Source organism: Nymphalis io, chromosome 14 (genome assembly GCF_905147045.1).
Source record: "Nymphalis io chromosome 14, ilAglIoxx1.1, whole genome shotgun sequence".
Taxonomy (NCBI): domain Eukaryota; kingdom Metazoa; phylum Arthropoda; class Insecta; order Lepidoptera; family Nymphalidae; genus Nymphalis; species Nymphalis io.
In genome coordinates this window covers 1217330-1244705 of record NC_065901.1, presented here as the reverse complement: position 1 = coordinate 1244705, position 27376 = coordinate 1217330, and the positions used below count along the sequence as shown (strand labels likewise).

Sequence of the window (27376 nt, the reverse complement as noted above, 5' to 3'; positions counted from 1 at the left end):
TTTTTATTGTCCCGACCTAGGTTTTAAACCCAGGATCTCTCGGTCTGCGACCTTACATTTAGACTAACGAGTTAGTCATAAATAGATATAAATACAAAATGTAAGCTGGTATAAATAACGAGATGTAACTAAAATGTAGGTTTAATGTCGAATTATCGGTTTTTATAATCAAATTGATTTTGGCATAGTTCCAATAAAGTTCTTTTACTACAAACAAAAGCGTTTCGAATGATTTCGTATTTCAAACTTTGTAATACTAAATTCTGTATTTAATTTGCTATCAACGCTCAACATAAATTTACACTTACTACACTACAGTTACAACGCGAACAACTAAACCTGCGAATTAAATTTTATCTATACGTAAAAGCCTGTTACTGTCCCACTGCTGGGCAAAAGTCTTCTTTACTATTGAAAAGGTAAGCTTAATCCACCACGCAAAAATGCAAGACATGCACGATGAAAAAAATCCTACACCGCCGAATATAATAGACTATAAACAAATTAAATCTTAGTGGTGCTTAGCCAGTGTGCTTATCTCATCTCCACTATACCATCTAAGCTTAATTATCTATAAATAGTATACAATTACCAATATACGTCAAACGAACGCTATCTAGTGTCATCTAGATCTAGTAAACCTCCTTAACATGGTGATAATGGACGTACTAATGGCCTAAACGTTAAGTTCGTTTTTCGTATTTGACCGTCCAATCACGCACAGCCTAATCATGCATCACAGAATAAAGTAAACTAAAAGTGGCATATGGACTTGAAATTATCTGCAATTCTTAAGTAAGTCATCAACTTAACCAAGGATTAATTTTGAGCGCATTGTATTTTTAATATAAAATAGGTAGGTGGACCGGCAAAGATACCACCTGATGGCACCCATTACCCATAGACATTGAATACGCTGTAAGAAATATTGACCAATGCGCCACCAACTAAAAATCTTAGTTCCCGACTAAGATTTTAAGTCCCTTGTGCCTTTAGTTACACGACAAATGCAATGAAAATAATACTATATTCGAAGCAGTATGTGGTCATGCCATTTCTAATGTAGTTCTGCTGTACAGACGTTTCAGCCAACACGCATCAACCATTTTCGTGGACACTCACTAATCCTATTATTCGACTGCGTCCGAACATAATAACTACGCTACGACAAATCTGTGTACCTTTCCACCTAATCAGATTTCGTGCTTGACCCGTTTTTGTGTAGTCATTAGGACTATTGAGGTTTTACGAAATACAAAGAAAAGCGAGAACAAAAAAAAATTCATTTCTTCGTATGCAATCGTCTAATACAATATTGAAAAAGTTATTTTATCCTAGAAGAGGTATTCTATTTGTTTTTGCGAGAAATATCGTGTTCAACGGAGGACACCTGCTTCATAAAAAGGCAAATATGTTGTTTTTGGGTTAGGATCAGAAAATATCATCAAAGCGTATACCAGCCTTAGTTGATAACTATTTTCTGAATACACGTAACGATTCTTTGTCACAATGAAGAATAAATATTTCTTATTTTCGTTAAATAAACTGTATTCAAAAGCGGGCCATAATAAAGGCAGCGAGTAACTTTTATTTTAAATAGCATCTAACATATTTTTAAATTATCCAAACAAAAGGAAACCTTCGCCGCGAAAGGTTCAAAATACTTTATCCGCCAAGTTTGTAATTAAAAATTGCTCTTTGTTCTGAAAACTTTAACGACAACGAGCAACTGCTGAAAGTATTCAGGAGGCTCCGAGCAACCTTTATCTTACTTAGGTGTTACAGAACACGGCAATATGCAATTTTGGTTCTCATGCCTGAACACACAAAGGTTATTATCCCGAGAATGTTAAACAAGTCATTTGTTGTATAAAACATATTGTAGAGGAAATTGTACAAATATGCTTTGTCTCTAGAATTCGTGTAAACAAAGAAAACAGCCACTTTTCATAAATTATACACTATATGGTCTAGTAGATGTTTGTTTTCTAATGAACCCTTTTCTCATTAATTTTTCCCGAGGGTCCAAGCTACAGGAAAGGTCCGTCTTCCTTCCGTCCCGAATGCCTCTGTTGTGACTTTATAAGGCACAATGAAAATCATTTTTAACGTAGAAATATGTAACAAACGTACGTCCATGATAAATGGAGCGCTAGGGCGAAGAATTCCCCGAGCATCTGGCATATTTGGTGCTTATTACGGGCACAAAGAATCCGAAAACTCTATTCGTGCTTCTATCCGTTGACACATACCTCCATTAGGTAATTCTCCAGGCGGCGCATTTTTCATACCGATTTGAGAACACCTGTCACTGTTTGCTTTTCAATGGAATATTACATTACGTACTCATATCCTCTCAAAGGAGACGCCATCGTCTGCAACTCGCGTCGTCACTGTGTCTTTATGTTTTATTATATAAAACTGAATGCGTTTATGATTACGTTTCAATTGGATATTGTTTATCGGAAATAAATTATTTTAATACATATATGAAATTGCATTTCTTTGTTTAGAGATTTCACTATTGTTCAGGATAGTTATTGATCTAACATTATAAAAACAACGTTGTTACTATTTGAAAGTACTTAAAAAGCAATAAGTAAACGTTATCGTGCTATCGAAGAAATTCCCAGAGATTGATAAAGACCTCTATTTCAAGGGATAAGTCTCCTTTCCGTTGGTCATCTTGATAGACAGATTATAATAACACCCAGTAACACCCAGTAATAGTGGGTGTTAATTGACTGACAATCCGTTCTCGTAAGCAAATAATAGTTTGTAATTAATTTATTTTACTTTAAAGGAATTCCACCACGCTGCCAATGCGGTTTGGTAGAATAAACACGTATCAGAATTTCAATGAAATTAGACACATAACCAGGAATAAGCTCCCAACTTTCTCCTCAAAAAGAAGAGGAGGCCTTAGCTCAGCAGTGGGACATTAACAGGCTGTTACTGTAAAGGAATTAAATTTGTTTAGCAAAACAAATACCATTCACATCATCAAACATATACAAACACGGACTAACTTTGGTGACTTCATCACGGAGATTTCAAAATTGGCATCTCGAATCATAACAAGTTTGAAATTGGAAGGAAGGATGGAATTTCAACGGCTTCAACACAAACATACAAACACGTCACCGGAGAACGCACGTCGGACAAGCGTTTGATTATACTCGTAGCATACAAGTCGTGCCGCTAACTCGCTAATGAACCATTGTGCGAGAACGGAACACGGTCTCTCAAAGCATAAACAATACTCTTGAAACTGTTTATGAAACGGCTTTCCATATAATAATAACAAACACTTCGTTCGTTCGTGATGAAATTGCCTTGTTGTTCTAATTGCTAGTTTATACGGCTTCAGGTCACGAAGTCTCGAATGGAATCTCTGTTCTAGGCAATTAAAGCTTTTTTGTTATCTATCAAAAAATTCTTAATAACATCTCAAAATTATGCTTCTAAATAAAGTAAAACAGTTGAAGTATAGAGGATTGGGGACAAGAGAGTCCAACTGTTTTTTTACATAGTATTAGTACTACGCAGCAGGGTAATGAGTAATTGGCCATGATGGCCGACATCCAGTTACGAGAACGTCATTAACACACACTTGGTTATCACACACACTTTCATCGCGTTACTAAAATTACTGAACTATATTGAATGGGTGTAACGCATTTTACGATATCAACAATTTCTTTTCAAGTCATTAACAGGAAAATTACCTTCGTTCTACCACACTATAAATTCAAAGCGTTTATTGCATTATAATGGTCACATTCGGTTTTTTTAATACCTATGAAACAAGAAAAAAGTATATTGAAAAAACGCGGCTAATTGTTTGCGATATTAAAAGCATTGTTGCTTTTAATATTGCAAATAATTAGCAGCGTTAACGGAATACTTCGAAACAAATTCAAATATGGTACACGTTCTTAGACTGCTGTTGCATAAAACGTTCGATCCCATCAAAACATAAGTTCGTTTCGTCCACTTAACCTTAACCCAAAATCGCTCGAGTGCCAGGGTCGTCCAATACGTTACCCGCGGACACAATATACTACTATTGGTGTACATAGAGTACAAAACGAATGGATTCAGTGGCTGAGGACCATCGACAACGTGAGCCGAAACGAAAACCGAATAATACGTTTAGCGGTCTCTTCAGAAATTTTCGTGTTTGTTTAGTTATTTTGTGATACAATTTTCTCGTTTACTTCATCTATTAACTGTAAATAGTTGACTTTTTAATTAATAATCTAATTAGTTTTATTTTAATAATTATGTATTAGAGTTATCAAGCAACACTTTTGTGAGTGTGATTACTAGTTTACAATTTATATATAAATATATAATATATATACATAAATATGTACAACACATAAGGCGGTCTTATCACTTACATGAAAAAAATTATATAATGTATTCGCATTTCAAAATAACAAAATTAGTTTCAAAGTTTTTATCTCACTAATATAATAAATGTGAAACTTTGTATTTTATCAGTGTTATCAGGTCCAAATGGTAGGACGGATTTATATTAAATTTGGTATATTCATAGATTATGTCAAGGAAATTTATAGACTAGATAGCTTTTTGTTTCCAACGTCCTGGGCTTAAAATATAAGGCGTCCCAGGCCGTGCTTGGTGTGGCCTCGCGTGTCAATGCTTAAAAAGTTTAACTTCACAGTAAACACCAGGAATTTTAATGCAAGCCATTACAATCTCTTGCCTCGAACAGCGCGTACAGCCGAAAATCTTGCGGTTAAATTCTTTACACACATATCGGATTTGCCTTTTTATCAAACTGAAATATGATATTTAGTATGTAGCATATATATAGCTGGCTTGAAACTCGCCCATGAATCACATCCGCTAACTCTAGCCGCGGCTCGCGGGTGGTCTGATCTCATTCTGGTTCATTCATATTCATACAGTTTAATCTAGTGCAAACCCTTTGTTGCGGGACTAAAAATCAACCCCGATCGGAGAACGCCGCAAAGCGCGAACGTGAAGCCATAGACCATCTTGCGTTTCACGGCTTTAACAGACTGTAAAGCGGGCATACCAATTATTTTATTAACATTGTTGTTTAGCTAAGTTGTTTAGCTAATACTGTTGACAAATTGATAGAAATTTTACCATAGTCGAGACCATCATCACCACCTTGAACAGATATTATTCCATAAAATGTTTATGAACATTTGAAATTACCTACAAATTTCGTATTGCTGCTCGGTGTTGTTACTTCAATCAATCAATCAACAGCCAATCGTTGTCCACTGCTGAACATAGGCCTCTCCCAAGGTGCGCCAAAGCTCCCTGTCCTCCGCCTTCCGCATCCAGTTGGTGCCCGCCACCTTCTTAAGGTTGTCGGTCCACCTGGCTGGAGGGCGCCCTACGCTGCGCTTGCCGATTCGCGGTCTCCACTCTAGGACTCGTCTGCTCCAACGGCCATCGGTCCTACGACATACGTGACCAGCCCACTGCCACTTCAGCCTGCAACTACTAATTTTGCAAGCTATGTCGGTGACTCCGGTTCTTTTCCGGATAATCTCATTTCTGATCTTATCCTTCAAAGATACTCCGAGCATAGCTCGCTCCATAGCACGCTGAGCGACTTTGAATTTGTGAACTAGTCACGCAGTTAGTGTCCACGTTTCGGCACCGTATGTCATGGCAGGTAAGACGCATTGGTTGAAGACTTTCGTCTTCAAACATTGCGGTATAGACGACTGGACGACTTGACGAAGGTTGCCAAATGCTGCCCATCCCAAGCGAATTCTTCGATCGGCTTCCTTCTCGAACTTCGAGAATTAACATTGTACCGACGTCAAATATTTATTAAGTAAATAATCTCCAATTTTTCGTAAGCCTGTGACAGTGATCTCTTGTAAGAGATAGGTAAGCTATACTTTGTCAAAAAAGATAAAATAGACATAAGTACCTAGTTCTTTCATGTATTTAGGTATTTCTTTGTATAATATATACATATTTATTAGATAGTAGGATGTAAGTGTAAGTGTATGTACAATGCTTACATAAGCATAGTGTAGATAGTAGCAAGATGGTAAGGGCTCTCAGAGGCGATTCACCGAAGCACGTCAAACACAGAGTAAATGCCTTCCCAAGTCCTTGGATACCTAACGGGTTTATTGTTTGGACAGAAAACGCTTCCCCAGTGAAATGTAATGTGTTTGTAATGTTATTAAACGTAATTCTACAGAATGTACTACATCTATATATATATACATAAACATGCATAAAAAATAATTATACATTTCTTAGAATTAATTATATACTATAAACATACCACATGCTCTAAAACGATCGACCAAATGCGTTATTAACATTAGTAAATAATATGCACTTAGTATATTTTCCATTCCCTCATGACTTTTCGGGTTCCTTCAAACGAGGCGTGAAGAGGCATCTTGCGGGCCGGCAAGGCGGGGACGGCTAGTACAAAACATTTTTCCCGACTGTACTGGCCCTCGTCGCGTTTGGACTCTACTACAACTTACCATCAGGTGGAGTAGAGTCATTTGCCATCCCGGCGCACATAAAAAAAAAGACTAATCCCATGGGACGGCAAATCCGATACGAATAGAAAGAGTCCAGGAGCAGGACCTACTGCTTTACTTGCTTTCCGAGGCTCGAAACTACACTTTCAACTACCGGAATACTAAGATTTTTTTCTTGACTACCTCTAAGAATCCTAACTAATATTATAAACGCGAGAGTGACTTTGATCGTTTATCACGCTTTAACGTTTTAACTCAACCAGGGGTACAGAAAAAGACATATGGCACCTAAAACTTGCCCGACCTCTTAACTAGTATACAATATAATTACAATAAATATTCATAAAGAGAACACTTCCGACGATCTCTTTTTTAAAATATGTTCTATGTTATCGTTAGAATGTTTTGATACACTTAAAAATAAAAAACAGAAAACCCCATAAAAGTCTAGACCAACCTTTATCCAATATTCACTGAATAAAATAAGACTATCCACAGCTGTATATGGATATAGAATATTACATCTCAGAATATAAATACTTTGGAAGTGATTCATTTAAAGTAAGGCCTGTAAATGTCCCACTACTGGGCTAAGGTCTCTTTTACTTTTAAGGTGGATACAACCACGCCGCTCCAATTTGAATTTGTGGATATATATGTTACTCCACGATATTTTCTTTCACCATCGAAAACGAAATAAATTACAAACAAAGTGCATGAAAACTCAGTTTTGCTTACTAGAAGCGATTAATTTGAGTCTCATATTATATTAAATTACTGAACACGGACGTTGAAATTATATGTAATATATAACGTGTGTTTATCAACACAGGTTTTCGCAGCATATATCTGATTATTATTAACGTGATAATGAATAAATTTTACTCGGATTGGAACTGAAACGATCAAGGCACCTTTGTTAAAGACAGGCAATTTTCATTACTACTATATTCGATAACATTTCTAAAATTCGCCGTTCAAAGTCCAACACAAAGGAGCGTCGGATAATGCGACAGGAAACGTTAGAAATGTGAGCTGTGTGAGCTTTATTCTCGTATAGAATCGAAGAATCAGTACTATTTTCTTAGAACAGTGCCAGTTAGTACTAGCAGATAATATTTGTTCCTGTTATTCACATTATCTTATATAAAAGAATTATAAAATTATTCACTTTTATGAGTTATTTTTCTTTAATTAATAAAGCAGCGTGTTGAACTAAGCTTTTCTTCGAAAGCAGCTGTTGCAACTTTACCTCCTTTAAATAATATTAATAAAAAAATATATTGATATTAGTTTTGTTCATGTTTTAGTATTCAATATAAATAGTACATATGTATATATATAATTAGCAAATACCATTAATGTGAACAATATGGATCAAATATCTTTAAAAAAAAGTTGAGTTTAACACAGACGCGGTATTTATTTTTATTTACAATGCTAATAATATTCGGCCTCACTTATTAACGTTGTTTAACGGGTGATTTGTTAAACAATCTTGTCTTCTTCTTTCAAATGTCAAATCAATAATGACAGAAAGAGAGAAATCTTTTTAAATCAGCTCTTGCAGCCGTTTTTCAACGTTTATAAGTAAGTTATCAATTTACACAGTTAAATTGATATTTTCTTTGATACTATTCCTCTTTACATATACCGATTTTCTCAACGAACAATTTTCTGGTTGAGGTAATCCTTGTAGTTAGGTATTGCAGTCATTAATCACGAGGAGAACTTAATTGGACGGCCGCTGACAGACGGCCAGGCCAAGATAGCAACTTGAGCTTAGACTAATTTTCGTAAGCATACTTTCCTTGATGATTTGTGTACTTATGTTGTAGAAATTTTCTTAAGAAATATCATGTTTTTTTAGAACTATTAAGTTTGTATTAATTTACAATTCGTCGTTGTTATGCCATAATAATGACCTAAGCTCTATTTAATAATAGAACTGAGCTGAAGGTTAATCATGAAGATTTTATACGGAAGAACAAGAAAAATGATTAAATCATAATCGGACTCGTTTCTTGGTAAATCTAAAGATTAAATGTTTTCGTTCTGTATTATTAATGAGGTTCTGTTGGCTAAGTATTGGACATGGAACCTAAGAACTTGGCATTTGGAACCTTTTCCTTAAGACCTTCGGTTACCTCACAAATGCAAAATTAAAATCTTACCTGTCCATGATTGACGTAGCCGTGTCTTCTGGCGATGTCATCTACGTGCTTCTCGCCAGCCGGCACGTGCACGGCGAAATGGTTGTGATACGTCGTCTCGCGTACACTCGCACACACCTGCAGCGCTGCCAGCAAAGCCAGCGCGCGCCATGACAACACCATGACAGAAACCTTGCGGACACCCGATCACAACATTAGCACACTCACGAACCGACACACTCGTCCACTCGATTTTGCTTCAACACTTCAACGCGTCATATATCACTCTACCCGTTCCAAGATATATTCTCATCCCTCGACCACCTGTAAACAAAAGCATTAGTTATTATAGAAGTAAATGGAACATTGCGCAGTAAAAGCGTTTTAATTGTAACGATCGCGATCACAAAGAGGCCGACTGGATATTAAAATTTAATAAAGAGGTAGGTCCCATAGCGGCAGCTCGCTTTTACGTTGGTTATTTTTAACGTTCGAGCTTCATAAATTTCAGAGAAATTTAGGGCACGATAAACATATTTGCAGGCGGCCGATGCGGCAAATCACGCGCCAGATAAAACGCAATAAGCGAACGCACAAATGCGAACAAGTTAAAAAAAATCCGAGGGGAAATCCCGAGATAATCCTGATAAGCCACGCGGGCATAGTATGAAAAGCCTGACCGTGAATATATCAAAAATATTTATGAAATTTTATTTGCAAATTTATCCGCCGTCCGCATTAAGTTTTTACTTGTTCTAGAACATTCGCACAAAATTGGTATTGCTATGTTCAATTCGAAAGATATGAGTTACTCTAAGCACAAAGTACGAAACATTTTAATTTAAATTTTTAGCGGTTTTAATAATTCGGCTATTTACTAAGCGGCAGCCCCTTTTTTTGTCTACACTTCTATTATAAATTTAAAGAAAAATTAAATTTAATTATACATTAAAATATTACACATAAAATACCCTTTGCGTTGGATGCTCATAAATATGCCACTTACAACGAAATATTTAATAAGAGTTCTCTTCTACCTTTAAGTAAACATAAAATATATTCGGGACTTAAATTATACGCAGCATTTGATTATTTTATTTATTATTAATTAATAATTTTCCTTAAATAAATTTCCATCCAAGCGCATATGACAACAAACATACTGTATATTACGTACAGGAATACATAAGTAGAATATTATAAATTACTTATACCAATATCATTAAGTATAATTAAAGTCCCTATGTGTGATTTCAAATTAACTACATTTTTAAATTTTTATGACCAAAACTAATTAGTTATCAAAACCGCAGTGAAGATTTGTTTAATAGACAAAATTTTCGGCATTAAAATATACGTATAATCACCAATCACTCAGTTTAACCTTAAATGTTAAATGATTATGTCAAACTAAGTAATATTTAAAAATTACAATCGAGAATTTAATATCAAGTTCAGCTTCAAGATATCAACCGACATGGAGACACAGCGAGAAATGTGACGCTATAAATGTCACGGGCCGCGCAGAAACTCATTCTTAGGACAAACTAAACATTAGAGAGAATTAACTGACGAAATGAGACTTCGTGAGAGGAGAATATTTCGGATAAGACACACAACAACGTTACACAATTTTAATCATTCTTATATCTACGTTTAAAATAAACAAAAAAATACTACTTAAATTATATCTAAATACTTTTTTACTGGTGGTAGGGCTTTGTGCAAACTCGTCTGGATATGTACCACCCACTCATCAGATATTCGAATTCCCGCCTACGTATACCATATTAAAATAAAAAATACTTACAGAAGAAAAACCGTTAATCTCTTAAAACATGCAACGGCCTGAGCCACACGTTTTGTATAAGGGTTCAAAAATGAACTTGCATTTTGAACACAAACTCGCACAAGGCTTAGCTCTAAACTAATAAAGTATGCGATGTACCGAACATAAAACGGTTGGAAATATTGCAGAGAGCGGCGCGCTGCAGATTCCGCGCTTTGCGTTAAACGTTTATGTCAAGCTCGAAGCCACGATGTCTCCGCCAGAGGAGGTTCGCGGAATTTTAATATCCTGTTCATCAGGATTACCCATACAAACTTCCCCATGCGGTAAAATCTTGAGTCTTAATGATACATTTATGTACGGTATATACACATCATCAAACTGTTAATTTATTGAACTTATTTGTTCCGTTTTATTTGCTAAAAACTATTAAGAGATGGGAAGTGGGAAGTTAGCGCAATGGTAAAATTAAGGTTTTACCTCTTAAGCCTTTTTCATATCAGTTAATTGTATCAAGCCTTGTGTGTTTTTAAAATATATTACCTTTTTATCAGTACCTTTGATAAATAGAACTTCTCTCATCAATTCCACGTGCGAATTTGTTTTCGTTAAATCATGTAATTCCATTTTTAAATTCGTACCTCAATCATCGACTTGTTCTAGCTAAAGTTAAAAGGGATGGACGCCCAAATTACTTAGATCGCGAAGGGATAATTCCATTAAGGCTACGGGGCTGAGGAGTCAAAATATTTACGACTTAATAACCCTCACCCACATATTTATTTTGGACACGTCAAAAATTCCCCTCGCGTTCCAACATTTCAATTGGATATACGAACCTTTTTTTGCTTTACGTATTTACATATTTTTCTTTTGATCGTTTTTCTCTTATTAAAATTAAGTCGTGTTAAAATAAGTAGGTGAGTTTTCACAATCAATAAGTTCTCTTCCTAATCGATATGTCCCACAACCAGTTAACAGGCTCCTCTGCTATTAATGTTAAGGTTCTGACATAGTTCAAGCCGCAGGTTAAGTCTATTGAGTTTCATTAGACTGATTTGACAAATTAAACCTGTTCCACAACTATTAGCTTCCTGAGAGGTGGCTGATCCCATAGGAACGAGATAACTTATACAATTATTGGCTCCACTTTAGAAGATACAATGTTGTAGATCATTTTCGGAATATTATGTAACAATTTATTATCAATTATGTATTAAGATATTGTATAAAACAACTTAATCCTTTACCAAATCGGATTGTAGTCCGTATGGTTCCAAGTTGAAAAATATTGCATATATAAAACGCAAAACCTTTAGATTGGTTCTATCTCAAACCATATCTAAACTGAAGCTTACTGTACCAGCGTACTAGAACGTTGGATTATCATGGAAAAACCGAGGCAATTTGTTGTTTAATCTAAAAACCGGATTTAGAATTTAACCATGATGTATGTTTAGTTCCTAATGGTCTCCTTTCGCGTAGCGCTAACTCGATGTAAGCCAGAACAAGCCATTCGGAATTGTCGTATAATGCAAATCAAATGAAAATAATAGCAAAAACAGTAATTAAACTAAAACAACAAGGGAAGAGTTAATTATTCCAAATGTTTATTTATAAAGAACACAAACTTACAAGATAAAACATAAAAGAAACATTATTGAAAACAAAGGTTTTTTTTAACAATATAAAGACCCTTAATTTAGTCATATTTAATGAAAAGTCGATTATCATAATGAATTCAGGGAAACACGAGGGCGGACCATTTAATAGAAAGACGAGACAAAAGGCTTATTTAAGCACTTGGGCTTTATTAACTTGAATGATAAAGTGACATTTACATAAAATACTTGAACTTAAGTGGAAGCGAGAAAGTTAACACGATGATACGCATAAATTGATAGTAATTTTAACGTTAAAATGTCGATAGATCGTATCATACCGTTATCAGTTCTATCAAGTATCTAAAAATTCTTAATAAGTCTAATAACCAGCTTATAATATGGATTCCGAGATCCTAAGTGCAAATACTGAGTCGGGTCCATAAAAATTATTCGAAGGAAAATTACAAAGGATACTCGGTAGTAGCCTGGTTACATGCAACGTTGCACTCCCGTGCCTTGGAAAGTTTGAAAAGGCTGATATACCTCCGGTATTAGATTACCGTCTCAGTGAACTATAAGAATGAAGCAATAGAAGTGTAAAACTTGTATAGCTATGACATCAGCCTGGTTACAATATTCAAGAAACATTTAGTTTGGTACAAATAGTAGAATTGTCTACGATGCATAATTCGGAAGCTCCCATTGGCTAGCTACTTTAGTTTCAGAAGAGTACTTACTAACGGGAAATAGGATAAATGAAAGATGAAATACTAATATTTACAAATGTGTAAGTTTGTATCTTTGAATATTTGTTACAACTTATGCCCTGGCGTAACACTAGTGGATGAAACCGCCGGCGGACACTAATTACAAAGGCAAATAAAACTAATCGTTTTCTAATACAGCAACTGAACTTTTATTAATATTTGTTTATATTTTTTGATTGCTGTTTCTCATTATAAGTCAAAATACGCTATAAACCAGTCAAATAGCTGGGTATATATCAAGCAGTGGATTAGCAGCGAGACAGTGCCTTACTATCAGATAATAGACAACTGATGTAAACGGTTAGGAAGTAAACAGGCTGTAGTGTGTGCATGAATAATCCTCATGATGATGAATAGTGCACTACACTGCAATTAGTAAGTATATAAAACATATATTCAATAATACTAGCAATAGCATAATATTTGTTTTAAGCCTATTATATGACGATTCAAAAGTGGTCATACTAACTTAGAGAAACTTGAATAAAGAATATTTTATTTTTTAAGAACATCGTCGATAGACAAATCATAAACTAAATTTAAGCGAATTACCTATGCCTTAACATTTCGATAGCCTAAAATTTGCAACCCAAGAGAGACACAAAAAAAAATGGTAGGCAGACGAGTAAATAGGTCACCTGATGGTATAACCGAGCATAGACATTCGAGCTGTAAGTAACTACAGGCACAAACATAGCATGGTCAGATCTAAGGTCCGAAATTTGTAAAGAATGGTTAATATTTCGTATAGCGCCAATATATAGGGGCGTCTACAAACTATACATAGATATAAACACAAAAACCACATTTTTTTCAGCCTAGCCCCTTTCGCCATGTGTCTGGACTATACCGGGCGATAAAGAACTTCACTTGGACAATAAACAAATTTGGAAACATTAAAATCATAATTATATCGATATCGTCATCATAGCAGTCGCTGGAAGAACTCACCGAAATCCTGCGTAGCCTAGGCGAGTCTTCCCGATGTGTCGGTCTCGGTATGAACTTGGACAAGACCAAGGTCATGTTCAATAGGCATGTCGTGCCGGGACCGATATACGTCGAGGGGAAACCTCTCGAAGTTGTTAGTGAATATACCTACCTAGGACAGATAATACAAGTCGGTAGGAACAACTTCGAGAAGGAAGCCAATCGAAGAATTCGCTTGGGATGGGCAGCATTTGGCAACCTTCGTCAAGTCCTCAAGTCGTCTATACCGCAATGTTTGGAGACGAAAGTCTTCAACCAATGCGTCTTACCTGTCATGACATACGGTGCCGAAACGTGGACACTAACTGCGGGACTAGTCCACAAATTCAAAGTCGCTCAGCGTGCTATGGAGCGAGCTACGCTCGGAGTATCTTTGAAGGATAAGATCAGAAATGAGATTATCCGGAAAAGAACCGGAGTCATCGACATAGCTTGCAAAATTAGCAGGCTGAAGTGGCAGTGGGCTGGTCACGTATGTCGTAGGACCGATGGCCGTTGGAGCAGACGAGTCCTAGAGTGGAGACCGCGAATCGGCAAGCGCAGCGTAGGGTGCCCTCCAGCCAGGTGGACCGACGACCTTAAGAAGGTGGCGGGCACCAACTGGATGCGGAAGGCGGAGGACAGGGAGCTTTGGCGCACCTTGGGAGAGGCCTATGTTCAGCAGTGGACAACGATTGGCTGTTGATTGATTGATTGAAAAGAGGTTTAAGAATTTATTCTCAAAAAGACAGATTCACTTACATGAGAACAGTATGATAAATGTAAAGATGACAAAAAATATATTCGCCTTATAGATACTTAGTTAACGGAATGTAATATAGTAAAATAGATGTGTGTATTTTAATCGATACAAAAGTGGGTATTCTCTAAAATATATTTTGAGAGTTGAGACTTGAACCCGTTAACTGAGCTTACATTTTTTATATAAGATGGTAATTTGTTATATAGTTGTGCTCCATCGAAAGTTATATTTTTTTTTGCAAATTTGGTTCTAATTTTTGGGAGTACTAATAAGCTTGGTCTACGGGTGCTACGTTTATTGCTTTGTTTTATAAATGACAATTCTGAATGTATCGATTTATTAATAATTTTTCTAATGAGAATACAAGAATTATATACATAAAGTTGTCGTAAGTTCATAATATTTGTTTCTATGTAAAGTTTAGTTGTTGATGTCAAAGGTGGATATCTAAAAAGTATTTTAATAATTTTATTTTGTTTTCTTTGTAGTTCTTGCAGTTTTGTTTTTCCAGTATTACCCCATATTTCTATTAAATACAATAAATGCGATTTTACTAGCGAATTGTAGATGTTATACTTTATTTTTTTAGGTAAGCATTTTGAAATATTTGTTAATGACCCAATTAAAGAGGAAAGTTTTTTATTAATGTAATCTACTTGATATTTGAAAGTTAAGTGATTGTCTATTCGTAACCCTAATTATTTTTCATCATCAATCATCATTAATACAATATTTTCCGTTATCAACTCCAAATTCCAATTTTAAATAATTCCGTACAATCATATCACACCATTAAAAAACTTTTAAAAAATATATACCAATTTATTCGCACATTCAAGCGTCACGACATGAATAAAACATATCCTCACTATATCCAGCGACCGAGTTAACTTGAACCTACAATTCATTTCATACGGGAGCATGCACAGTTCGACGCAAATCAGCTCATGTTTGACCTCAAGTTAGGTATAGACGAAGACAAACAAGACCTGGACAAACAAACTGACGTGGTAAACATCGCCTACTGTTAATAGGATTGATTATAACAGCTGGTTTCATTTAGGGTGGATTTATTTCTATAAATTCTATAGAATCAAATCAAATATATTCCAATATACTAGACTTTTAAGATTACTTTGAATTATTTATCACGTTTGAATTACTAAACGTAAATCTACCACCGGTTAGGATTGTAGTTTTATCATATCACACTTAGCAACTATATATAATTAAGTATATGTACTGTACTGGTTTTATATAATCTTAACTGTTTCTTATTTTTTTTTTTTTTCATATAAGCCTTACAGATATATTGTATAACTATGAAAATGTATCATAATAATTTAAATACGAAGTATATCTTTGAATTTACGTCTAAAATTCAAGAATGTTGGTACATAGTATTAGCTACTTTTTATTTCAACAAATATGTCATATAGTAATGATTAATGATTAGAAATTAACCTTAGACCTATGTAAGGGTAAAAGTTGCATACTTATACAACCTCAACATGCGAAAGGGACACTAAGCAATAAACGGTATTAATACTATAAGATTTATAATATAATATATATATATATATATATATATATATATATATATATATATAAGGCATAATCACATTTAACATTGAGTTTAGTTCTTATGAGGCAACAAAATAGTTTAACATTAAGAGGTTTAATATAACAGTATTAGGTTTCGCATATTTATTTGAAAAGATATCAACTAAAATGTATATTATAATACCTGAGAATTATAGTTACATTTGAATGTCTGCTGAACTAATTTCTCTGTTACAAATTCGCTTCACTAATTATGCGAGCACGCTTTTGTTCTTGCGCTGCTTTCACACCTAAATCTTATATATATAAAGTAAAACTTTGCACAGTTGTTACCAACTCTGTTAAGATTTCTGACATAGTATCAACGATAGGTAACGCGCAAATATCAACAAACAATAAGAAAAAATACATAGCATACATGGTGTAGCAAAGCATGCAAGCTAGCTAGTGCTATATATTGAGACTAACGCTTTACCCGCAGCTTCGCTCGCGTTATAATTCGGAGTAGTTACATAACAGTTTCCATAAGTCTTACTTATAAATTGACAGATTTTCATGTAAGCTTTCATCCTCCTTGTCACCTTATCACCTTCGGGGTTAATTTTTTCAAAAAACCTTCTTCTTTTTAAAAAAGAAAAAAAATTCTTACTGGTGGTAGAGCTTTGTGCAAGCTCGTCTGGGTAGGTACCACCCACTCATCAGATATTCTACCGCAAAACAGCAGTACTTGGTATTGTTGTGTTCCGGTTTAAAGGGTGAGTGAGCCAGTGCAATTACAGGCACAAGGGACATAACATCTTTGTTCCCAAGGTTGGTGGCGCATTGGTGATGTAAGCGATGGTTAACTTCTTACATGCCAATGTCTATGGACGTTGGTGACCACTTACCATCAGGTGGCCCATATGCTCGTCCGCCTTCCTATTCTATAAAAAACCTGCCTTTGTGCTAACCTACTCTGTAAAAGGAACCCGTATGTAAGTTTTCATGGTGACAGCCTCCGTAATTTGGGATGTGCGTCGATATGTCAGTCACACAGTTATTTATACATAGATTTGCAGTCAATACAGAAGTAAAGTTAAAAAATAGAAGAAGGTCACACCAATAAACGAAAAGAGAAACATGTTCAAGTAAAATCGCATTGCGAAATGTAAAGGCTGAAAATAAACGAAGAATCTCGAGAAGAAAGCCATTACTATGTGTTCATTTGAGCAGAACTTGGAGGCGACAACATTGGCACGATCTCGCACTAACAGAAAAATAATGTATTTTCAATGAGTCTGAAACTTTCAAAGAAACTCCTGCATTACGGAAACTGAGGAAGAAATACAAACAACAACATTACACTATTTTTCTCAGCATGCCTTTGTAAGTACGTGTTGAAGAATTGCTTTCGAAGTTTTATTTTGTTTGATCATTAATATCTGATAAAAATAAATAAACATCATAATTTACAATCTGAATCTATCCATTACAATAAAATTATGAGCATTCAGTGCCTTCGTTCAAATCAAAATTTCACCAAACACTAGTGCGCTTATAAAATACGCTACGGAAGTATCTCCCAATTTTGACTGAAGATAAAATTGAGCATTTATAAAAATTATACAATTAGAACATTAAATTACATAACAAGTATCTGTAGTAGTAATATACTCATAAAACTTTTCGTATTTATGATTTTGATAAAAGGCACTAATTACACGCAATTATATACTAACGTAACGGTAAATTCCCTGTTTCAATCTCATAAGCCTTGAAACTTTAATATTAATTTAAGTAACACACGGTCGAATAAATTCACCTCGGAGACCTTTTCAAACAACAAATAAGCGAAAAACATCATGTAATTTGGAACCATTGAAGAGTTGGAAATGCGAACGCGACGTTTTGCGTTACATGTTTTTAGCCGATTCGAATCAACAAAGAAATTTCGAAAATGTATTTATTCAATTGAAAATACGACATTTCCATTTAAATTAAAAGTAAATAAAATTATAACTTGAAATTCTTTGCACATTTTTTTACAAAAGACGCACATCTGAATAGGCTGAGATTAATTTTCAATACATAATTCAAATTAATAACCACATATATTGATATGTAATTGAAGAGTAAATAATTTTAATGACTGTTTCACAGTGTCAAAGTGGATAGGGGTGCATAAATTAACGCGTTTGCGCGAGCATCGTCGACTGTTTGCGCGCGATCTCGAGCGCGCTCGCTAAATCATGCGCAAGTATACTTTTCGATACGCTTCGAGAATTAGAACCGAACTGGTCCGTGGAACGTGATGCGAGTCTTCAGAGCGCCTATAATGATTAAAATATACATATATATATATATATCTATATAGTGAGTGTTCGGTGGTAAGCGAACATTGGGGTGAAACCAAATGAAATTTGAATGACATTCTGTCACGTACGTGTGAAAGAGTGGGACATTTACAGGTGTTTACTACTTCTACTTTATTATAATATAAAGCATTAAATCTGTCCATTTCTTTAAATTGCAATTTAAAATAGTATTACATTCAAACGATAATGGATTGGAAGGAGCAATGCAATAAATTACGTAAATTGTAAGCGCTCGAATTTAAAAATCAAATACAGACAACACGCTAGGAGCCATTGTCTTTGTTATTTTTTTTATTTTGGTCGTTTAAAAAATAAGCTCAAACAAAGGAACCGTGATACCGCTCGCAGACGAGTTGAGGCTGACCATCCGATATATTCTCAATTTATACTTATACTTCTCTTAAGATCAAGTTCTAGTTGCAGTTCTACACATATTTTATACGGAGGTCATAGTTATGATGATTGCTTATAAAGCGGCCGGATCAACACTTTTTCGTTGACATAATTAGCGATATCTCGATATATGTATATGTCAGATACTATTATCATCGACACGAAAGCTCCATTTAAGAATGTTTCAGATTACCAGAAAAAACAAGCAAACTAAATTTACCTCTTGTATTTATATATTCAATGTTATGTCTTAAGTAATCATTATACTTTAATTAAGTTTATGATTTTTTATAATAGTAATTTATTTGATGTAAACAGTTGTTGGTGAACTTGAATAAATAAATAATATTAGTATGATAAGCACTGGTTGTAATCATTAGGATATTCTTAATTTCTTACTTCCGTTTAGGTAAAGTCGTCGAGTTGTGGCTACAATTCGGAATAAGATTGACGCTCCACATTATATACATTGCACAGAATTGCGTTGGAATCGGAGTGCCGTAAATAAGGAGAGCTATTTATTATATCCAGTGGTAGATTATAAATGGGCGGAATTTTTTATAAGTGTATTTAAAATCTTGTTATAGTTATTAAACTTTTATGTCATTAAGGAATATAAATATTTCACTATGTTTTCATATAGTATAGTTTCAATAAAACTAGCATCTACAACAAAAGCCTACCAATGAGCTTATTACGCAAATTAAAGGCTACATATATACGATATATATAATGTTCTGAACATTTGAAATCTATAACATCGAATTAACCAAGAATATTTCCAAATATTTTTTGTCTTTGATTCATTTTCGTTCCCAGTCTCCGATTTAATGAAGCAAATCGAAAAAATAACTGCAAAAGTTGCATAGTATGTCTCGCATCGTATCTCATGGACGAAGAGTCGTTGGAACAAAAGGAATTATTAAGATGGCTTATTATGCTGCGGCACGAGGCGAGGTGCGGTTGATGTTGCGTTGTTGCAGTGCACTTCATGTACTTCGGTTCGGAGACTGTGACAAACTACGCTTTTAAAGTTTTTAAATGTCCAAACTTTTAAATATATATTTTTAAATTATTTAACATATTTCCTTGAAATTTTTAAGTTATATTTTATAAATATACAGCTGTTATACGTAGCTATAATTGCTTGACGTGGGAGGAGTGAAAAAGATTTATATAAAGCGTGATGAGAGAATTTTAAAGACGAGCCGGTTGGCGTGTTGGCAGAACACTTGCCTTTCACGCCGAAGGTTGTGGGTTCGATTCCCACCCAGGACAGACTTTGTGTGCATGAACATGTCTGTTTGTCCTTAGTCTGGGTGTAATTATCTATATAAGTATGTATTTACAAAAGAAAAGTAGTATATGTAGTATATCAGTTGTCTGGTTTCCATAGCACAAGCTTTGTACAAGCTTAATTTGGGGCCGTGTGTGAAAAATGTCCTAGGATATTATTATTATTATTATTATCCATGGATGAGGACGACATAAGACCTGCATCGTTTCGGTATTTATATACATAACTACTACATATTTCTATTTGAAATTACAATATTTTTTGTACTTTGCACCGAATATTGGGACATTGTAACATCGCTTCAGTAATTCCATCCCTATTCATAATTAGGTTAATTAAAATTTTTATAATTTAGTATAATTATACAAAATTATTGTTGTTATTAATTACTCGTAGCAAAGACTTAGTGCCAATAAAATCTCTGATTAAGACACTGTTTTGCTGTATGATATAAATGCATACAAAAACATAAATGTATATACATTTTGTATATAACAGTCGTTCTTGGTCAACGTTGCTGATATTTTACGTATACATTTCTAACTTGACGAGTTCTTTTATGTCACCGCGCGTTGACAAGATTGTAGCTGACGTCGTACATTGTAAAGAGCATCTTTTAGAATCCATCCACCATTTAAAATGAGAGTACAGCATAATAGCCCTTATAACAATAACGAATAGAGTCAGCTTTGCATACGCCTGCGACTGACGCGGACGCTACGTCTTACCATTCGCTATAACAAAATCCCCTTTTATAAATGTTGCTGTATTTAGAAACGGTACAAAAAGTAATAATGTTTCCATTGTACAAGCACAAACAAGTGATTGTATTAAAAACATCGCGAATGTCGGGGACAGATAAAAAATAAAGAATTAGGTAAAGCGCTAGGTAAGCTTACTATTCAAATATTAACTTTTTTTATTTTTAACGCATTTTTTTTAAGAACCACATGTACATTACTAATTTCGCCACAATATATATATAGTCCTCTCCAATAATTCACTTCTTTGTGGCGAAATTATATATATATATATATATATATATATATATATATATATATATATATATATATATATATTATATTATATTTTTTAAGAATAATTGTGAGGATTAAGTAGTAAGGAATTACTAATAATAATTATATTTGCCCTTCCAAACGTACTGCTTGTGTTAGGAGTGCGAAGGACATTAGACCAGAAGTCAAGATCGAATCGGCGAATTTTACATCACTAAGCCGTAAGCCAATAAAAAGTAAATATAAATAATGTAAAATCAGACATACGTTATGCTAAAGCATTCTTTTTCATTTAATCTAAGTAAATCAGAAAAAAACGAGATTTAAAGAATGAAATCACACATATCATATATGACAAAAGGAAACACACATCTATAAAATTAAATTGTATGATATAAAAATGTAATAAATAATTCCTTAATAATAATTTTAAAAAATACCGTCAAATTGTAACAAATTTTAATAAAGACTAAGCTAACTGGATCAAAGAGCTGAACCAACGTTGCAAACGTAGTCAAAAGACGGATTTGTTTGCTAGACAATATTGAGCCAATACGCGGTGGCAAGGTAAGGATCCTCCGTAACCCTAGATCCAACAGGGTCAAGTTCCATCGAAGCACAATGGCCACTCGATCTTTCTGGCTGGACTGGGATATTATTTTTTACTCATTATGATCATTCCTAATACTTACTTTGCTACTATACATAAAATTATTTTTAATCTTTAATATATCATATTAACATTCAACATTTTTTTTTATTTACATCAATTCTATATTCAAATTGTAACATTCGTTTACAATTTTAAAAGAAATCATTTCAATTATATAAAGTAAGAAACATGGTGCAATTATTTTTTTCAAAATTGACTACGCAGGACATATATATACATACAGTACAATTGTGTGTACGCAAACACAAGAGCACTCTATTCCTTTACTTTCATAATCCGATGACCCATCGATCCCATTACATATTTACTGGCCCGACGTCTGGTCAAGTACTCAACACTCAACTTGTACAATTCAAAAATACGCTGAAAATCAATTACAGATATTTAATTATTTTTATGTATTAAAATATCGTTATAATATAACAAAGTTACAAATTGAACACTAAACTTACCCATATAACATTCGAACTACGAAATCGATAGAAGCGGTACCTATTTCAGTCGAGCGTTTAATTCAAATTTAACTGCGACTGAAGCCTTCACGCCCGATCGTACATGCTAATGCGTTGCTTTGATCAGTTATGCTGGATCTCAGTTCAAACAGGTTCACATTGTACCGTCTACAAGTATGTGACGAGATAGCTGCCTCCTTTGCTATTGTCGTCCCATGACGATCTCTGTGACTCGAGTTTAAGCGAGACGAAAATTGCTTTCAAAACTGCTTTCCAATTACAATTATCTTGAGGTTTTTTTTAATAAAATATACTTAGGTCGCCACCGCCCATAGAGATTGGCGCTGAAAGAAATATTAACCACCCCTTACATCGGCAATGTGCCGCCGACTAACTAAGATGTTAAATCCCTTGTACCTGGGGTTACACGAACTCACTCACCCTTCAAACCAGAACTCAACAATACTGTGTTTGTCGATAGAATATATAATGAGTGGGACATAGTACCTAGAGGGATTGCACAAAGCCGTACCACAAGTTAAAATTAGTTTTAAATTATGAAGAAATTTTTATATACTGTTCTTTCTAGATTTTGTCTAACGTATCGATCGTATGCCATTAATTACATAATTGCACCATAAAGTTTTTGTCACAGAAATTGTTTCATTATACACAGAAAAATAAAGTAAATAACGAGTTAAAGATATTTTTTTGTTTTTCGTCAATTAGAATTTTTTTTTATTTAAATGTTTAGTTAGCTTATAATTGGTAAATATTTTGTAAAACTATTATTATAAAAGCAATAAGAAAATGTATTTCTTAATATAGAACGCTGGTTTCCTAATTAATAAAATAAAAATAAATAAACGTAAATATGAAAGGTCATTTTAAACTGTGTTTATAAATACAACACAAAAAAAAACCTTTATAAATTAAATATACTTTGAATCATCAAATTCGTATCTTGAGAAACAAAACGAAATCCGTGAAAAGAATTCATTGGTAACATAATAAAAACAATTAAAAAAAAAATCCGCACAAAACATAAATCATAAAAATCGGTCTAGTAATTCTTAATCATAAATTTCCAGCAATTTTGACCGGATCCGTCACGCTGAACTGTCACGCATTCCTTATTAAGTCTTGTCTATTGTTAATTACTGTGTGTTCAAGTTTGTATGACTGTGTCACTTTAATTGTCATGTTAACATTTCTACTGGGTCTCTTAAATTATACGAAAATAAATTCATGAAAATATATAATATTTATGACAATTAATGACCGTTATAATTGACATTTTAATATCACATTTACCAACATATTTTTCAAAAGCAAAAATTATACTATAAAAAATGTATAGCGATCATTCCAAAACAAAATCATAAATGTATTTATATTGTACAAAGGTATCAGACATATTTCCGAGAAACTGACGCAAATAGAGGCAATTGTAAATAAAAAGCAATATCGTTTTTGTCATACGAAGTATATTTGCATGATAACAAGGCATTTGTTTGCTCCATCCTCTATATACACATGTGAAAATGTAGTACATAGGAAGAAAAGTATTTAAGCTACTACCGGTTTCGAAATCAGATATTTCCTATGTACGTGTACATTATTTGTAGTAAATAAATAAACGATGTTAACAGATTATATAAAAAAATTACATAAACGTATTTTTTTAACGTTTTTGACAACTACAGAATAATTTAAATTACGAAAACAATAAATAGAGTTTTCATTGAATTAAATTCAATTTTTAATCAGTTGTATGGCATATTAACTATTTCTTACACTAGTCAACTGAGTATGCGTTGAGTGAGTTGTGAATGTGAGTTTTCATTTGCTTAATTTATATTTTCAAAAATCAAGGATTTTCATACAAATTTTCATCCTCCTTATCGCCTTAGGATTTTTTTTCATCCTTTGTGCTAACCAACTGTGTAAAAGAAAATATATATATATATATATATGAAATGGTGAAAAGTATATTTGAAGTTCGATACCGTTTCTTTGGTTAGAAATCACATTTTTATCTGGAAATATCGATTCCAAATGTATGTATTCAAAGCAATGGATTGCAAACGAGCTGATTATGAGATATAATCTTTTTATAGACATCGTTATAAAATTCAACCACACACAACTCGTCCATTGTTAATTAGGGCATTTAAATTTGTTTTTTTCCTTGTACATTTTCATACATATGTATATAAATAATTTTATTTAAACAGGAAAAAACATTGCTGTAGTAATCAAAACATTGTAATTAAAACAGACGTTATTACACATGATAGTATTCCATTTAATTTATATAAATATCTTCATCATCCCACTTAAATAGGGGGCGGCGCTGTGTGTACCTAAGCTACAAGAGAAAAGGATTTTGCAATATTTGGCCGCTTGCCTGACGCCAAAGCAACGCCAACGCTTGCTCGATTGAAGGATACGGACGCCTTTACTGGTGAATCGATTTCTTGTCATCAACGTTAAAATGCTAACATTTTTGATGAATGGGAGGTTCATTTTTCCGGTTTTTTTTTTTATAGAATAGGAAGGCGGACGAGCATATGGGCCACCTGATGGTAAGTGGTCACCAAACGCCCTTAGACATTGGCATTGTAAGAAATGTTAACCATCGCTTACATCACCAATGCGCCACCAACCTTGGGAACTAAGATGTTATGTCCCTTGTGCCTGTAATTACACTGGCTCACTCACCCTTCAAACCGGAACACAACAATACCAAGTACTGCTGTTTTGCGGTAGAATATCTGATGAGTGGGTGGTACCTACCCTATTATATCATATGCATTATTATACATAATTATGACGCAGCTATATTGGAACCAATAAATATACTTACTTACATACATATATACGTATATACCTAAACATAGTTTCGCTTCGCCAAAGACGTTTAAAAACATCTTAAGAGTGTATTTTCTAAGGCGGTTAAGATTATGTTGACCCGGGATCGAGTTCTGCCTAATCTAATTTGTAAACAGAAATACATAGAACGAAGCAATTGCTATTTGAGCCCCTCAACTCATTATAGATTAACCGGTACTCGGGTTAGTTTACCAACTACCGAATTCAGTTCAATTTTAACTGAAATTACCTCGAAACCTTGAAATTTCTGCACTTAGATCGAGCAGCTCTAGATGCTCCAGGAATTTCAGAATTATATTAAAGATAATTTAAAGTACAGCTTGGAGAATCCAGTGTTACTTTACTATTATATTTATTCAGAAAGTAAAATAATATCTGTCTGCAAATATAATGGTGAGCAAACGCTTTTCTCTTCTTAAAGAGAAAGCTTGGAGTTTTTTCCACCATGTAGCAGAGCGGAAATGTACAGGGATTTCATCTAACTCATGCCTTTTTACCTTACGACGTTTTCTTTTACTGCCAAGCACGAGATGAATTATTAAGTTCCCTAAATTAAACTCTAAATTACTAAACGTCATTTGTTTGTATTTTGTCTATCGTGTGATGTGCGTTCATCCCTCGGTTCGGTTAACTTAATTTGATCTTTAATTAATAATACATTATATATCGCCACATAGTGTCATATAATTTTCGATATAAATTAATAATTAAACCTTTAAGAAACATAACCCGAGACGTTAAAACAATTTTCCCATAAATTTCAATCGCTACGCGAATCATCAGCCGAACATTTGTTGGTTATGATCAAATCTGTTTAACCCACTAACCTATTGAATTACGAGCGATTACAGGAATATGGGTAAAGTTTTGCCACATCGCGTGATCTCGCCCGACTACCAAATGAGTTGGAAAATTGTTCCAGCGTTTAAGTCTAATAACTATAGCAAGTGTTTTATTATAAACACTATTTGATTACACCTCGACACGCAGTTGCGAATACGTTTCTTAGAAAGAGTCGATTTCATTAATTAGTTATTGAAAAAAAAAATTGCACGAACATTTTTTTTTTATTATTATGGCAAAGGAATTTCTTTGAGTGCGATAATAATATAGTAAATGTAATATTATATAATGTGTCGACTGCTTCGTTGGTCTAGTGGCTTCATGTAAGGCCGCAGACCCGGAGATCCTAGCTTCAATTCAAGTCTGGGAAGTTGGAAGTGTGTTCACTCCCGTGCCTCGGAAACCACGAACTCTTTCCGGCCGTGTCGGATTGTCGTCCCATCGGATTATGAGAGTTAGGGAATAGAGAGTGCACCTGTGTTTGCGCACACACTTGTGCACTATAATATCTATTGCGTAGTTGGCTAATCTCTCTTGAGATTGACCGCCCTGGCCGAAATCGATCTGGAGGACATTAATGTGTCATGTACATTACACAATACAGAATATTACAATTAATGTATCTTATTCACTTGATAACCTAATTGAACAACGCCAGATCAAGGATCAATTAATCTTATTATATATTGAATATTAGCAATGTAATTATATGCTGATGTAAAATAACAGTATTCAATATAATATTAATAGTGAGTTTAAGCAATTCTTTTTTTGGTTGCTATCGTATTAGTATGTCATCATAAATATTGCTCTCTTGTGAAATACGCTATCGTCGTGTAAATAAAATAATATATTAATAAAAAAAAAAATTAAAGCCTACTTCTAAAAAACGTCTACATGTACATTGTTCATTATAAGCCGCAAACTTAAAAATATAATTTTAATTTTAACAACATTATTTATTATCTCTTGGTGTTTGCATTAACTCCTAAATACATAAATAAAAAGAACAATAAATTCGGCAAAGCCATCGAGGAACACAACAGAAACCGATAACCTCATTTTTGCAATCGGCTAATAAATAAAAATGAATTTATTCATAACTCTAAAAATATAATTATAAAATTTCATTTCATTTTAGCATTAAACGTTTCAATACTGATCGCAACACGTATAAAGACGGCGATCGAAATTGGAATAGATATTTGTCTGTTCCTTTATCCTCTCAATATTCTCAGTAACGTTAAACGAAGCAAGAAACTTTACTGAAATAAACGTCCAGTTCGCGACAATACTTGCCATTGCAAATCTAAGAAAA

The 27376-nt window shown here is 33.9% G+C and overlaps 1 protein-coding gene and 1 long non-coding RNA gene across 9 annotated transcripts in view; both read right to left on the bottom strand.

The window, feature by feature from the left end:
* Positions 1–27376, bottom strand: part of LOC126773458 (uncharacterized) — a 417434-nt gene that overhangs the window by 220347 nt on the left and 169711 nt on the right. The window lies entirely within an intron of this gene.
* LOC126773327 (furin-like protease 2) overlaps positions 1–27376 on the bottom strand; it is a 255204-nt gene that overhangs the window by 77523 nt on the left and 150305 nt on the right. For all 8 annotated transcript variants that reach the window (XM_050494168.1, XM_050494172.1, XM_050494165.1 and 5 more), the window contains one exon: positions 8702–9004. In XM_050494168.1, coding sequence (XP_050350125.1) covers positions 8702–8863 — 162 coding nt within the window. In that variant the 5' untranslated portion in view covers positions 8864–9004. The remainder of the gene's footprint in view (positions 1–8701; positions 9005–27376) is intronic.